At 50.8% G+C, this 12534-nt stretch overlaps 1 protein-coding gene across 1 annotated transcript in view; it reads left to right on the forward strand.

Moving 5' to 3' along the window:
- Positions 1-1767: 1767 nt before the first annotated feature.
- The window catches only part of STMN1 (stathmin 1), a 33671-nt gene continuing 22904 nt past the window's right edge, over positions 1768-12534 (forward strand). Inside the window, exons 1-2 of the mRNA XM_075335833.1 lie at positions 1768-1808; positions 2397-2439. Of these exons, the coding sequence (XP_075191948.1) occupies positions 2427-2439 (13 nt within the window). The 5' untranslated portion in view covers positions 1768-1808; positions 2397-2426. The remainder of the gene's footprint in view (positions 1809-2396; positions 2440-12534) is intronic.

Genomic DNA, 12534 nt, shown 5'->3' on the forward strand with positions numbered 1-12534 from the left:
CATGCACGGGACACTGTGAGGAGGGGGCAGCATGCACGGGACACTGTGAGGAGGGAGCAGCATGCATGGGACACTGTGAGGAGGGGGCAGCATGCATGGGACATTGGGAGGAGGGGGCAGCATGCATGGGACATTGTGAGGAGGGGGCAGCATGCATGGGACATTGGGAGGAGGGGGCAGCATGCATGGGACATTGTGAGGAGGGGCAGCATGCATGGGACATTGTGAGGAGGGGGCAGCATGCATGGGACATTGTGAGGAGGGGGCAGCATGCATGGGACATTGTGAGGAGGGGGCAGCATGCATGGGACATTAGGAGGAGGGGGCAGCATGCATGGAACATTGTGAGGAGGGGGCAGCATGCATGGGACATTGGGAGGAGGGGGCAGCATGCATGGGACATTGTGAGGAGGGGCAGCATGCATGTGACATTGTGAGGAGGGGGCAGCATGCATGGGACATTGTGAGGAGGGGGCAGCATGCATGGGACATTGGGAGGAGGGGGCAGCATGCATGGGACATTGTGAGGAGGGGCAGCATGCATGGGACATTGTGAGGAGGGGGCAGCATGCATGGGACATTGTGAGGAGGGGGCAGCATGCATGGGACATTGTGAGGAGGGGGCAGCATGCATGGGGCATTGTGAGGAGGGGGCAGCATGCATGGGACATTGTGAGGAGGGAGCAGCATGCATGGGACATTGTGAGGAGGGGGCAGCATGCATGGGACATTGTGAGGAGGGGGCAGCATGCATGGGACATTGTGAGGAGGGGGCAGCATGCATGGGACATTAGGAGGAGGGGGCAGCATGCATGGGACATTGAGGAGGGAGCAGCATGCATGGGACACTGTGAGGAGGGGGCAGCATGATGTGAGGTCAATGTGCAGATCATATTTCATAATTGAGGAAGGTGTGGTGGATATAATTTATAAGGGAGGGCAGTGTGTAGTATATTATTGGCAGTGTGACAGTCACAGTATATAAGTGGGGACGGTGTGGTGGGAATATTTTATACTCATGCTATGTTTTGATGTGCCTGTGGTGATCCCCATTGGGGGGGGGGGGTTAGTGCCCTTCGTTTCTCATTGATACTTTTTAAAGTGTTTTACAGAGTAGATCTGCCTTAAACAGATGTCGTGTGCGAAAACTCAGTTTTACGTTGTCACTAAGGGGCGCGACCACTTAAAGTGCCTAGGGCAGCACGAAGGCAAAATACAGCCCTGGTTACGAGACCCGAACATGGTAGTGCTCGCTCATCATACAAATAACGCAGGTCACAATACACACAATACTTGAGGTGGGCAGTGTGGCCATCTCCTTACACCAGTCGCATGCACACAAGACATAGATGCTGGAAAGTCATGTAGGAATACTGTCTGCCCAGAGTCCTCCATTATCTTCATTCTCCGAAATGAGAAAATCCTTCCAATAACGTAACAGGTGGATAAAAAGCCCCATAGCAGTCTCTATATCGTCTGCAATGAATGAATTCTGCCAGCCTCGCACACAGATGTGAATGGACCCACATGTGGAATAATGGTACGTCCCAGGTGTACAATGGCTGTGCTGAGACCACAGCGCACAGGGCTAAACCATCAAACGACACAGACACATAGGGGGGTTGTGGCGGCGCACTTGTGGGCGCTCTTGGTGCCCCCCTGCCGTCGGTATTTGGGGGAGGGCGTGGTGTCAGGCAGGGTCTCGCAGTCTCGACCAATAGGGGGCACGCGCAGCACGTCACGTGTCCGCGGTGGGCGCTTTTGTTCGTTGCTGTTAGAGCGCGCGCGGTATTCATCGACAGAGACAGGTGAGAGCCGGGTGCGCTGTGAGGAGCGGGGTGTGGAGAATGTACCGGGGATGAATGGGCGCCAGGGAACCGGTCTCTATACCACGGGCAGAGTGTCTGTGACCAGCCCGCCTAGTGAGAACACCTGTGGGGTGGGAGGCGCGTATGCTCCGGCTGCCATTCCCGGGCTCATGTGAGGAGAGAAAAGTGCGGGAATTGTCTGACAGAGCGGTATAAAAGGCGCGCTCCCGGCCGTGCTCAGGTGTAGTCTGGCACCGCCTCACTCGCCGCCTGCACGGCTGCTGCCGGGCTCCACACTGCCCTGTGCCCACAGTGCACACTGTCCGGCGGGTGTGGTAGACGAGTTCAGCGCTGATGTCGGCGCTTGTCGACCAGTCACGTGGTTCGGAATGCGCGCTCTTTTGTTGTGGTACCCTCGTGGGGATGACAAGTGGGCGCGGCCGCTCCCGTCACGTGGGTCATACCCTGCCCATCACCTGCAGGCTGCCGCCGACCACCTCACACAAGTGTCTGCCGGCCATTGCGCGGTCCTACCTGTCACCTGCTATTGTCTGTCCGCGCAGTAATATTCTTCTCTTCTCATTACAGCTTCTGGATTGGATACTCGCCCTTTCAGCCATGTCTGACGCTGGTAGGACTCGTGTACCTGTAGAACATATGAATAAAGTACTTTTTGTGGAATGTTTTTTCAGGTTCACATTCCTTATTAGTAAGGTCTGTGTTTAGTACTGTAGAGGAAAACAATGGAGCTCTACAAAAACTTTCCTGAATGGTGCCCATCAGAGGCGGTATAGTGTTATGGGAGGTCAGCATTAGTATCCATGAAAACTGCATAGTGTTTAGGGTCCATTGTAAACAAATACAAAAGGAAATGGCACAAGGAAATTGCAAAAAAGTAGTTTTTACTGAGAAAATATCAAAAATATTAAATATCAAGACAAAGTTTTTGCAATAAAAAGTAAAGGGATAGTCACAGATGTAGATGGATGGATTATGAATGTAATACAGAACACAATTGTAATAACGTACCATACCACCACTCAATTAACCCTACCAGAGTAATGTTTATCTTAGTAAACCAGGTGAATGGCTCCAATGGATATGAGACCGATAAATATCAGTTGTAGTAAGACCACTAACATATTATAAACAGTATAAAAGGTCTCATGTCATAACCCATATGGAGGGGCCAATAAGGAAGGGATGCAAGAGAGCCCCTAAAGAGCACCCTGTAGTCGTGTGGAGGTAACCTAAAAGAAGAGGAACTGAAAAGGGTGGGTGAGGGGAAATTTAGATGCACCGCTGATAATCCACAACGAAAACAGAAAATATGTATGTAAGGCCCAGATACATAAACCTGTATAAAACAGGGAATGCCAAAGGGAAGACAAAAATTATAAAGGTGGTGGGGATTACCAACGGTGCGTCTATGTGCCAAATGTGGCCAGAAAGTGAGGACTAGTTGTGGAATAGAGGCCAGACCAACAGAAGTAAAATGTTAAGTGAGCCCTAAAACAGTAAATATGACTACAATAGTCGTATAGCAAAGAGGAATGGCTGCAGTAGCCGTAATATCTCAGACAGGTTGTATAAAAACTAGTTCAGTCAGAGAGGTAAGATGATGATAAACAAGATGTTAAATATTAAAACACCTCCGTTTTCAAACTCCCCATGAGTTATGTAAGGGTTAAATGTCACAATGTCGGATCTAAGGAAGGGAGGCAGAAATAGCAACTGCAGGAGTGAGATGTAAAAAAAGAGGAGCGCCCATGTCAGACATAAATGGATGAAATGCAGTATATACCGCTGACACTGGCAATCACTAGCAGAAATTCACAGGGTGAAAAATAGTGAGAATGATCGTGTCAGTAAGGTCAGTAAACGGATTGCAATTCTGCTGACACGGGCAATCAGAGCGCCATAGATACCTGGTGGGATGGCAGAGCGTGGTGGCAGGTAAAGGGTCCCAACGTCCGTTTCGCTTGGGCGCTTTTTCCAGGGAGTGTTAGGTTCCCCCTGGACCTCGGCCATTGCCAGTCTTTGTGCTGGCAGGATGAACAAGTCAGATATTGGTTAAACACATTAAGTGGTGCTGTGGGTAACTATTATACAGTATCTATTGAATGCTACCAGAAGATTCTTATCCATCCAAATACCCATAACAGTGAATATACACCATATCACTTAATCAAATAAAAAAAGCATCCAGCGTAGAACAAGTCCCAGGTGGATAAAAATGCAACTTAACATTTAATAGTCCATATAAAACCTCCAGGGAAAGTACTGGCAGTGAGACACTAGTTGGCACAAGTAATAGAGCGGGTCTGTTACCTGTGCCCAATAGTGTTTCACTGCTAGTATTCACCCTGTAGGTTTTCTATGGACTATTTGGCTTATTTTTATCTACCTGGGACTTGTTCTATGCCAGATCCGTTTTATGCTTGATTTCTATCAGTCATTGCTCTCTACAGACCTGTGTGAGGCATCCAGCTTGGTGAGCTGATCACCTACATCTTTTCCTGAGAGAGAGATCCGAGCTTTTACACTTCGGGTCCGCTCAACACTACAAGTGAGTGCTGTATATAAGAGCCCAGGCCACGCTGTAGAACATAAAAAGAAAACCCTCTTTAGAATACCTAGTGGGTGGTCTGGTCCAATTGGTGTCACTGCTCTGTTGGCACCGCCTCCATCTTGTCTGATCAGTTCTGCTCAGCCCCAAGTCCTGCGTCATTCACACAGAGGCCTCCATTGCGCTTGTGCACCTTGATCTGCCTGCTGAGGGCAGAGCACTGTAATGTACAGGAGTGAGGAAAGGTCAGACTGCCCATGCATGCGCACTAAAGTACTTTGATCTGCCCTCAGCCAGACAGATCAAAATGCGCAGGAGCACAATGGTGGTCTCTCTGAAATGATGCAGGAGGACTGCGTTTATACAAGATGGAGTTGCCGGACAGACCAGCGATGCCCATTGACCTGGACCGCCCCCAGGGTGAGTATAATAAAGATTTTTATTTTTTTTTGTTATACAGAGCGGCCTGGGCACTTAAATACAGTATTCTAGAATGCTGTATATAAGGGCTCACTGATGGTGGATGCAGCTCATAAGGAAAAAAACCTGGTGACTGGTTCCCTCTAATGTTACAATGATGACCTCTCCTTACAACACACTAACAATAATGGTGTTTGGCTCACATTTAGAAAAAACAATCCCTGATTTCTAATTTATACTTTTGCATTTTTCAGACATTTGGCTCTGATTCATAGTTTTCACCAGTTTTGTCACTTGCACCACTCCTCTGTGGGTGGAGCTTGCCTGGGACACATTCATCATAAGATAAGCCAGGAAAGAGTCCTTCATTTCTGGCAGTGGAAAGATGCAACAGATTAGAGGCGCACACATATGGGTGAAAGCACTAAAGTACAATGAACCAAATTCACTAAGGGTGCGTGCCCACGATCAGTGTTTGCAGCGTTTTGGTTGCCGCATGATTTAGCTGCGTCCAAAACACTGCGTTGTACAGTACAAGCAAAGTGGATGGGATTTCTAGAAAACCTGTGCCCCCCTGTACTTGTCTTCCGCAGCAAACACTGACCTGTGGAGCGTCTTTCCAGACCGCAGCATGTCAATTTTTTGCTGTGGAATCTCATGCGTCCTCCGTAGGGAGAACACAAGTGAGACCGCAGCGCACTGAACCCGTACAAGCAGCTGCGGTCTCCTGCAGAGGAGACTCACGGCCCCACAGATCAGGACCCGTTGTGTCCAGGACGCAGGGAGTCCTGTTCGTGGGCACATACCCTAATATCTGTGCAAAACACCAATTTTTTGCCCTATAAGCTGCAGCCATCACCACTGGGCTCTTCTATACAGCATTCTAACATGCAGTATAGAAGAGCCCAGGCCGGGGGTATAACATAAAAAACACTTTATAATACGGTCGCTGTGGTGGATGTGGCTCAAATGGGGGTCTTCGTACTCCGGTGCCGGCGCCTCCCCTTTCAGCCATCTTTGTCAATCTTCTGAAGCTGTTGTGCATGACGCGTCAAACGTCATACATACTCGCCAGCATTCAAGTCCTGAGCAGGTGCCGTTTGATTTCCCCTGAGGAGGGCAGATCAAAGTAGTATTGTAGTGCACCTGCGCTGGACCGGCGAGTGTGTATGACATAGCCGCATCATGCACACAGGCTTCAGAAAGAGGACGAAGATGGCCGAAAGGGCAGGCGCCGGCACCAGAGGACGAAGACTCCCATTTGAGCCACATCCACCGCAGCGATCTATTTAGATGAGTATTATAAAGTGATTTTTATGTTCTACAGCGGCCGGTGCTCTTATATACAGTATGTTAGAATGCTGTATATAAGAGCGCACTGGTAGTGGCCGTAGCTTAGTCACCAAATCTTGGGACCATGTACCCTTTTAAAGAGGTGATGACACTTAAAATGTATTTAACTATATTTACCTCCTGACCACTTCTATAATCTTTTATACAATTCCATAGACTTCTCCCCTATATCTAATGTTTAAGGCAGTGTGCACACTGCATTGTTTTTTTTGTTTTTTTTCTTGCGTGTAGTAAGCAGTTTGGAAGGGAAAATGCATCCCAGCAAAGTGAGAATTCTGAAGTGCTGTGCACATGTTGCAGATTTTTTTTTTGCAGATTTTGGTGCAGAAAAAAGCTGTACCAAAAAATTGACATGTCAATTTTCTGCTTTTTTTCGTATCACAAAATAGCCATAAAGAGCTGGGGAAAAAAACGCACCCTTTTTTTCTCAGTGCCAGGTGCAGAAAATCTACAACTTGGGAACATACCCTAATGTATTTTTTTTTTTTTTTTTTTCCCTGCACTTCCTGTGACGTTTTGCTTAAGGCTATGTTCACACTAGAAAAATGATTTTTCTTCTGCGCTCCATTGGGAGACCCAGACGATTGATTTAGTTTTCTGCTTTGTTTTTTGGGGTGTATAGCACTGCCTCCGGAGGCCACACAAAGCATTACACTAAAAAGTGTAAGGCCCCTCCCCTTCTGGCTATACACCCCCAGTGGGATCACTGGCTCACCAGTTTTCTGCTTTGTGCGAAGGAGGTCAGACATCCACGCATAGCTCCACTGTTTAGTCAGCAGTAGCTGCTGACTAGGTCGGATGGAAGAAAAGAGGGCCCATATGGGGCCCCCAGCATGCTCCCTTCTTACCCCACTTGTGGTTTGTAAGGTTGAGGTACCCATTGCGGGTACAGAGACTGGAGCCCACATGCTGTTTTCCTTCCCCATCCCCCTGAGGGGCTCTGAGGAAGTGGGATCTTACCGGCCCCCAAGCCCTGAGGCCGGGCTCCTTCCACAGACCCAGTGAACCTGCTGGATACGGAGCTGGGTACCGTTCAGGGACAAGGCCCTGCAACTTTCAGGTACTGTGTCCCCGTACAGACAGGCACGCACACGCCAGACTTGCTGGGTGTGTTAGTGCGCCGGGGACAGTAGCGCTGCACGCTGGGGTTTGAGTCACAGCAGCTTAGCTGTGTGACTTCATGTGCTGGGAACTACCGTGCCGGCCACTCTCAGAGCGGCGGCGCGGCTGGGACTTGTAGTGCGCCGGGGACTTAGCGCCGACCGCGCTTTTACGGCGGCGGCGCTTATAAATTTAGTCCCCGGCTTTTGCGGCCTAGCTCCGCTTCGTTCCCGCCCCCTCCCTGTCAATCAGGGAATGGGACAGACGCTGTGCAATCGTCAGCGCCGAGGGCTGGAGCCTTATTTACATGCTCCAGCCCTCTCACTAGGCACAGTGGGACGCAGGTTTCCCGCTTTTGGTCTGAGCACGCCCAGGGCCCGCCCCCCCCCTCCACAGGACGCCGGCAGCCATTCCTGCATGCAGTCTGGCTGGAGGACGGACACAGGCTCTGGGAGACCCAGACTAGGGATTTCTGGCGACCACACACCCGCGTTTAGCGGGCGGTAAGCAGCACATTAGTGCTGGCCCCACTAGTGCCACAGTGTTGTATTGGTGTACTTTTTCCTGTACCAGATTATATATATATATATATATATATATATATATATATATATATATATATATATATATATATATATATATATATATATATATATATATATATATATATATATATATATATATATATATATATATATATACTGCACTGTACGGTCGCTTCTTGGCTGTATACCCCTATATTGCTCTGAGGAGACAGCAACATGTCATCCACAAAACGCAAGGGTGCCAAGGCACGGGCTGTATACACTGCTTGTACAGCATGTGGGGCTAATCTACCAGCAGGCTCCAACGACTCTCATTGTGTGCAATGTTCAGTCCCAGTGGCACTTCGTCAGCCAGAGCCTATGGTGGTGGTAGCCCAGGCAGAGACGCCTGTGAACCCTGCCCCGGTGACGGGGACAGAATTTGCAGTCTTTGCTGATAAAATGTCTGTGACTATGACAAAAATCCTGGAGACCTTGCAGTCCAGGCCAGTTGCTCAGACCATGGACACTGCTGTGTCTATGTTCCCCGGTCCCCCTCAGTTGGAACTAATCCGTACTTCGAGGGGGTCCCAGGCATCACAGGCTGAGGGCTCTGACTCTGATGACAGTCCCAGGCCGCCTAAGCGAGCTCGCTGGGAGAGACCCTCCACGTCATCACGCGGGTCAGGGTCTCAGCGAGAAGGGTCTCTATATGATGAGACAGAGGTGGGTGATCAGGAGTCTGGTCCTGGCACCGCACTCAATTTGGATACGCCAGATGGTGACGCCATGGTAAATGACCTTATAGCGGCCATCAATAGGCTGTTGGATATTTCTCCCCCAGCCCCTTCAGCAGAGGAGGCAGCTGCCCAGCAGGAGAAATTCCATTTCCTGTATCCCAAGCGTAAATTGAGTACTTTTCTGGACCACTCTGACTTCAGAGAATCAATCCAGAACCACCATGCTTATCCGGACAAGCGTTTTTCCAAACGTCTTAAGGATACACGTTATCCCTTTCCCCCTGACGTGGTCAAACGCTGGACCCAGTGTCCAAAAGTGGACCCTCCAATATCCAGGCTTGCAGCTAGATCCATAGTTGCAGTGGAGGATGGGGCTTCACTTAAAGATGCCAATGACAGACAGATGGACCTTTGGTTGAAATCTGTCTATGAAGCTATTGGCGCGTCGTTTGCTCCAGCATTCGCGGCCGTGTGGGCGCTCCAAGCTATTTCAGCTGGTCTGGCACAGGTGGACTCCTTAAGTCCAGCAGTGCCGCAAGTGGCGTCCTTAACTACGCAAATGACTGCGTTTGCGACCTACGCTATCAATGCGGTACTAGACTACGAGCCGTACCTCAATGGCATCCGCCAACTCTGTAGTTTTGCGCAGAGCCTTGTGGTTAAAAGAATGGAAAGCAGATTCTGCTTCTAAAAAATGTTTAACCAGCTTGCCATTATCTGGAGACAGACTGTTTGGTGAGCAATTGGCGGAAATCATTAAACAGTCCAAAGGTAAGGACTCCTCCTTACCCCAGCCCAGATCAAGCAAACCTCAACAGAGGAAGTGGCAGTCAAAGTTTCGGTCCTTTCGAGGCTCGGGCAAGCCCCAATTCTCCTCGTCCAAAGGGACTCAGAAAGAGCAAAGGAGCTCTGATTCCTGGCGGACTCACTCACGCCCCAAGAAAGCAACCGGAGGTACCGCTTCCAAGGCGGCTGCCTCATGACTTTCGGCCGCCTCCCTCCGCATCCTCGGTCGGTGGCAGGCTCTCCCGCTTTTGCGACATTTGGCTGCCACAGGTCAAAGACCGGTGGGTAACAGACATTTTGTCTCACGGGTACAGGATAGAGTTCAGTTCTCGTCCTCCGCCTCGGTTCTTCAGAACTTCCCCACATCCCGACCGAGCAGATGCCCTTCTGCAGGCGGTGCATTCTCTAAGAGCAGAAGGAGTGGTGGTCCCTGTTCCTCTTCGGGAACAAGGACAAGGTTTTTACTCCAATCTCTTTGTGGTGCCAAAAAAGGACGGCTCATTCCGTCCTGTTCTGGACCTAAAACTGCTCAACAAGCATGTGAACGCCATGCGGTTCCGGATGGAATCCCTCCGCTCAGTCATTGCCTCAATGTCTCAAGGAGATTTCCTAGCATCAATAGACATCAAAGATGCTTATCTCCACGTGCCGATTGCTACAGAGCACCAACGCTTTCTACGCTTCGTGATAGGAGACGACCATCTTCAGTTCGTGGCTCTGCCATTTGGTCTGGCGACAGCCCCACGGGTGTTCACCAAGGTCATGGCGGCAGTGGTAGCAGTCTTGCACTCTCAGGGACACTCTGTGATCCCTTACTTGGACGATCTACTTGTCAAGGCACCCTCTCAGGAGGCATGCCAACTCAGCCTGAATGTTGCACTGGAGACTCTCCAGACGTTCGGGTGGATCATCAACTTCTCAAAGTCAACTCTGTTACCGACCCAATCACTGACGTATCTTGGCATGGAGTTTCATACTCTCTCAGCGATAGTGAAGCTTCCGCTGGACAAGCAGCGGTCACTACAGACTGGGGTGCAGGCTCTCCTTCAAAGTCAGTCGCACTCCTTAAGACGCCTCATGCACTTCCTCGGGAAGATGGTGGCGGCAATGGAGGCGGTTCCGTTTGCGCAGTTTCATCTGCGCCCACTTCAATGGGACATTCTCCGCCAATGGGACGGGAAGTCAACATCCCTGGATAGGAAAGTCTCCCTTTCCCAGACGGCCAAGGACTCTCTGCAGTGGTGGCTTCTTCCCACCTCATTATCACAGGGAAGATCCTTCCTACCACCGTCCTGGGCGGTGGTCACGACAGACGCGAGTCTGTCAGGGTGGGGAGCAGTTTTTCTCCACCACAGGGCTCAGGGTACGTGGACCCAGCAGGAGTCCACCCTTCAGATCAATGTTCTGGAAATCAGAGCAGTGTATCTTGCCCTACTAGCCTTCCAGCAGTGGCTGGAAGGAAGGCAGATCCGAATTCAGTCGGACAACTCCACAGCGGTGGCATACATCAACCACCAAGGGGGGACACGCAGTCGGCAAGCCTTCCAGGAAGTCCGGCGGATTCTGATGTGGGTGGAAGCCACGGCCTCCACCATATCCGCAGTTCACATCCCCGGCGTAGAAAACTGGGAAGCAGACTTCCTCAGTCGCCAGGGCATGGACGCAGGGGAATGGTCCCTTCACCCGGACGTGTTTCAGGAAATCTGTCGCCGCTGGGGAAGGCCGGACGTCGACCTAATGGCGTCCCGGCACAACAACAAGGTCCCAACCTTCATGGCACGGTCTCGCGATCACAGAGCTCTGGCGGCAGACGCCTTAGTGCAAGATTGGTCGCAGTTCCGGCTCCCTTATGTGTTTCCACCTCTGGCACTCTTGCCCAGAGTGCTACGCAAGATCAGATCCGACTGCAGCCGCGTCATACTCGTCGCCCCAGACTGGCCAAGGAGGGCGTGGTATCCGGATCTGTGGCATCTCACGGTCGGCCAACCGTGGGCACTACCAGACCGACCAGACTTGCTGTCCCAAGGGCCGTTTTTCCATCGGAATTCTGCGGCCCTGAACCTGACTGTGTGGCCATTGAGTCCTGGATCCTAGCGTCTTCAGGATTATCCCAAGGGGTCGTTGCCACCATGAGACAGGCTAGGAAGCCCACGTCCGCTAAGATCTACCACAGAACGTGGAGGATATTCTTATCCTGGTGCTGTGCTCAGGGAGTGTCTCCCTGGCCATTTGCATTGCCTACATTTCTTTCTTTCCTGCAATCTGGGTTAGAAAAAGGTTTGTCGCTCGGCTCCCTTAAAGGGCAAGTCTCGGCGCTATCCGTCTTTTTTCAGAAGCGTCTAGCACGACTTTCTAAGGTACGCACGTTCCTGCAGGGGGTTTGTCATATCGTACCCCCGTACAAGCGGCCGTTAGATCCATGGGATCTGAACAGGGTACTAGTTGCCCTCCAGAAGCCGCCCTTCGAGCCTCTGAGGGAGGTTTCACTTTCTAGACTATCACAGAAAGTGGCTTTTCTGGTAGCGATCACATCTCTTCGGAGAGTGTCTGAGCTAGCAGCGCTGTCATCCAAGGCTCCCTTCCTGGTCTTCCACCAGGACAAGGTAGTGCTGCGACCCATTCAGGAGTTTCTCCCGAAAGTGGTATCCTCTTTTCATCTTAATCAGGATATCTCTTTGCCGCCTTTTTGTCCTCATGCAGTTCATCGGTATGAGAAGGATTTACATTTGTTAGATCTGGTGAGAGCACTCAGAATCTACATTTCCCGCACGGCGCCCCTGCGCCGTTCGGATGCACTCTTTGTTCTTGTTGCTGGTAAGCGCAAAGGGTCGCAGGCTTCTAAGGCCACCCTGGCTCGATGGATCAAAGAACCAATTCTTGAAGCCTACCGTTCTGCTGGGCTTCCGTTTCCATCAGGGCTGAAGGCCCATTCTACCAGAGCCGTGGGTGCGTCCTGGGCATTACGACACCAGGCTACGGCTCAACAGGTGTGCCAGGCAGCTACCTGGTCGAGTCTGCACACTTTCACCAAACATTATCAGGTGCATACCTATGCTTCGGCGGACGCCAGCCTAGGTAGAAGAGTCCTGCAGGCGGCAGTTGCCTCCCCGTAGGGGAGGGCTGTCTTCGCAGCTCTAACATGAGGTATTCTTTACCCACCCAGGGACAGCTTTTGGACGTCCCAATCGTCTGGGTCTCCCAATGGAGCGCCGAAGAAGGGAATTTTGTTACTT

The sequence above is a fragment of the Anomaloglossus baeobatrachus genome, chromosome 2, assembly GCF_048569485.1.
Source record: "Anomaloglossus baeobatrachus isolate aAnoBae1 chromosome 2, aAnoBae1.hap1, whole genome shotgun sequence".
Lineage (NCBI taxonomy): Eukaryota > Metazoa > Chordata > Amphibia > Anura > Aromobatidae > Anomaloglossus > Anomaloglossus baeobatrachus.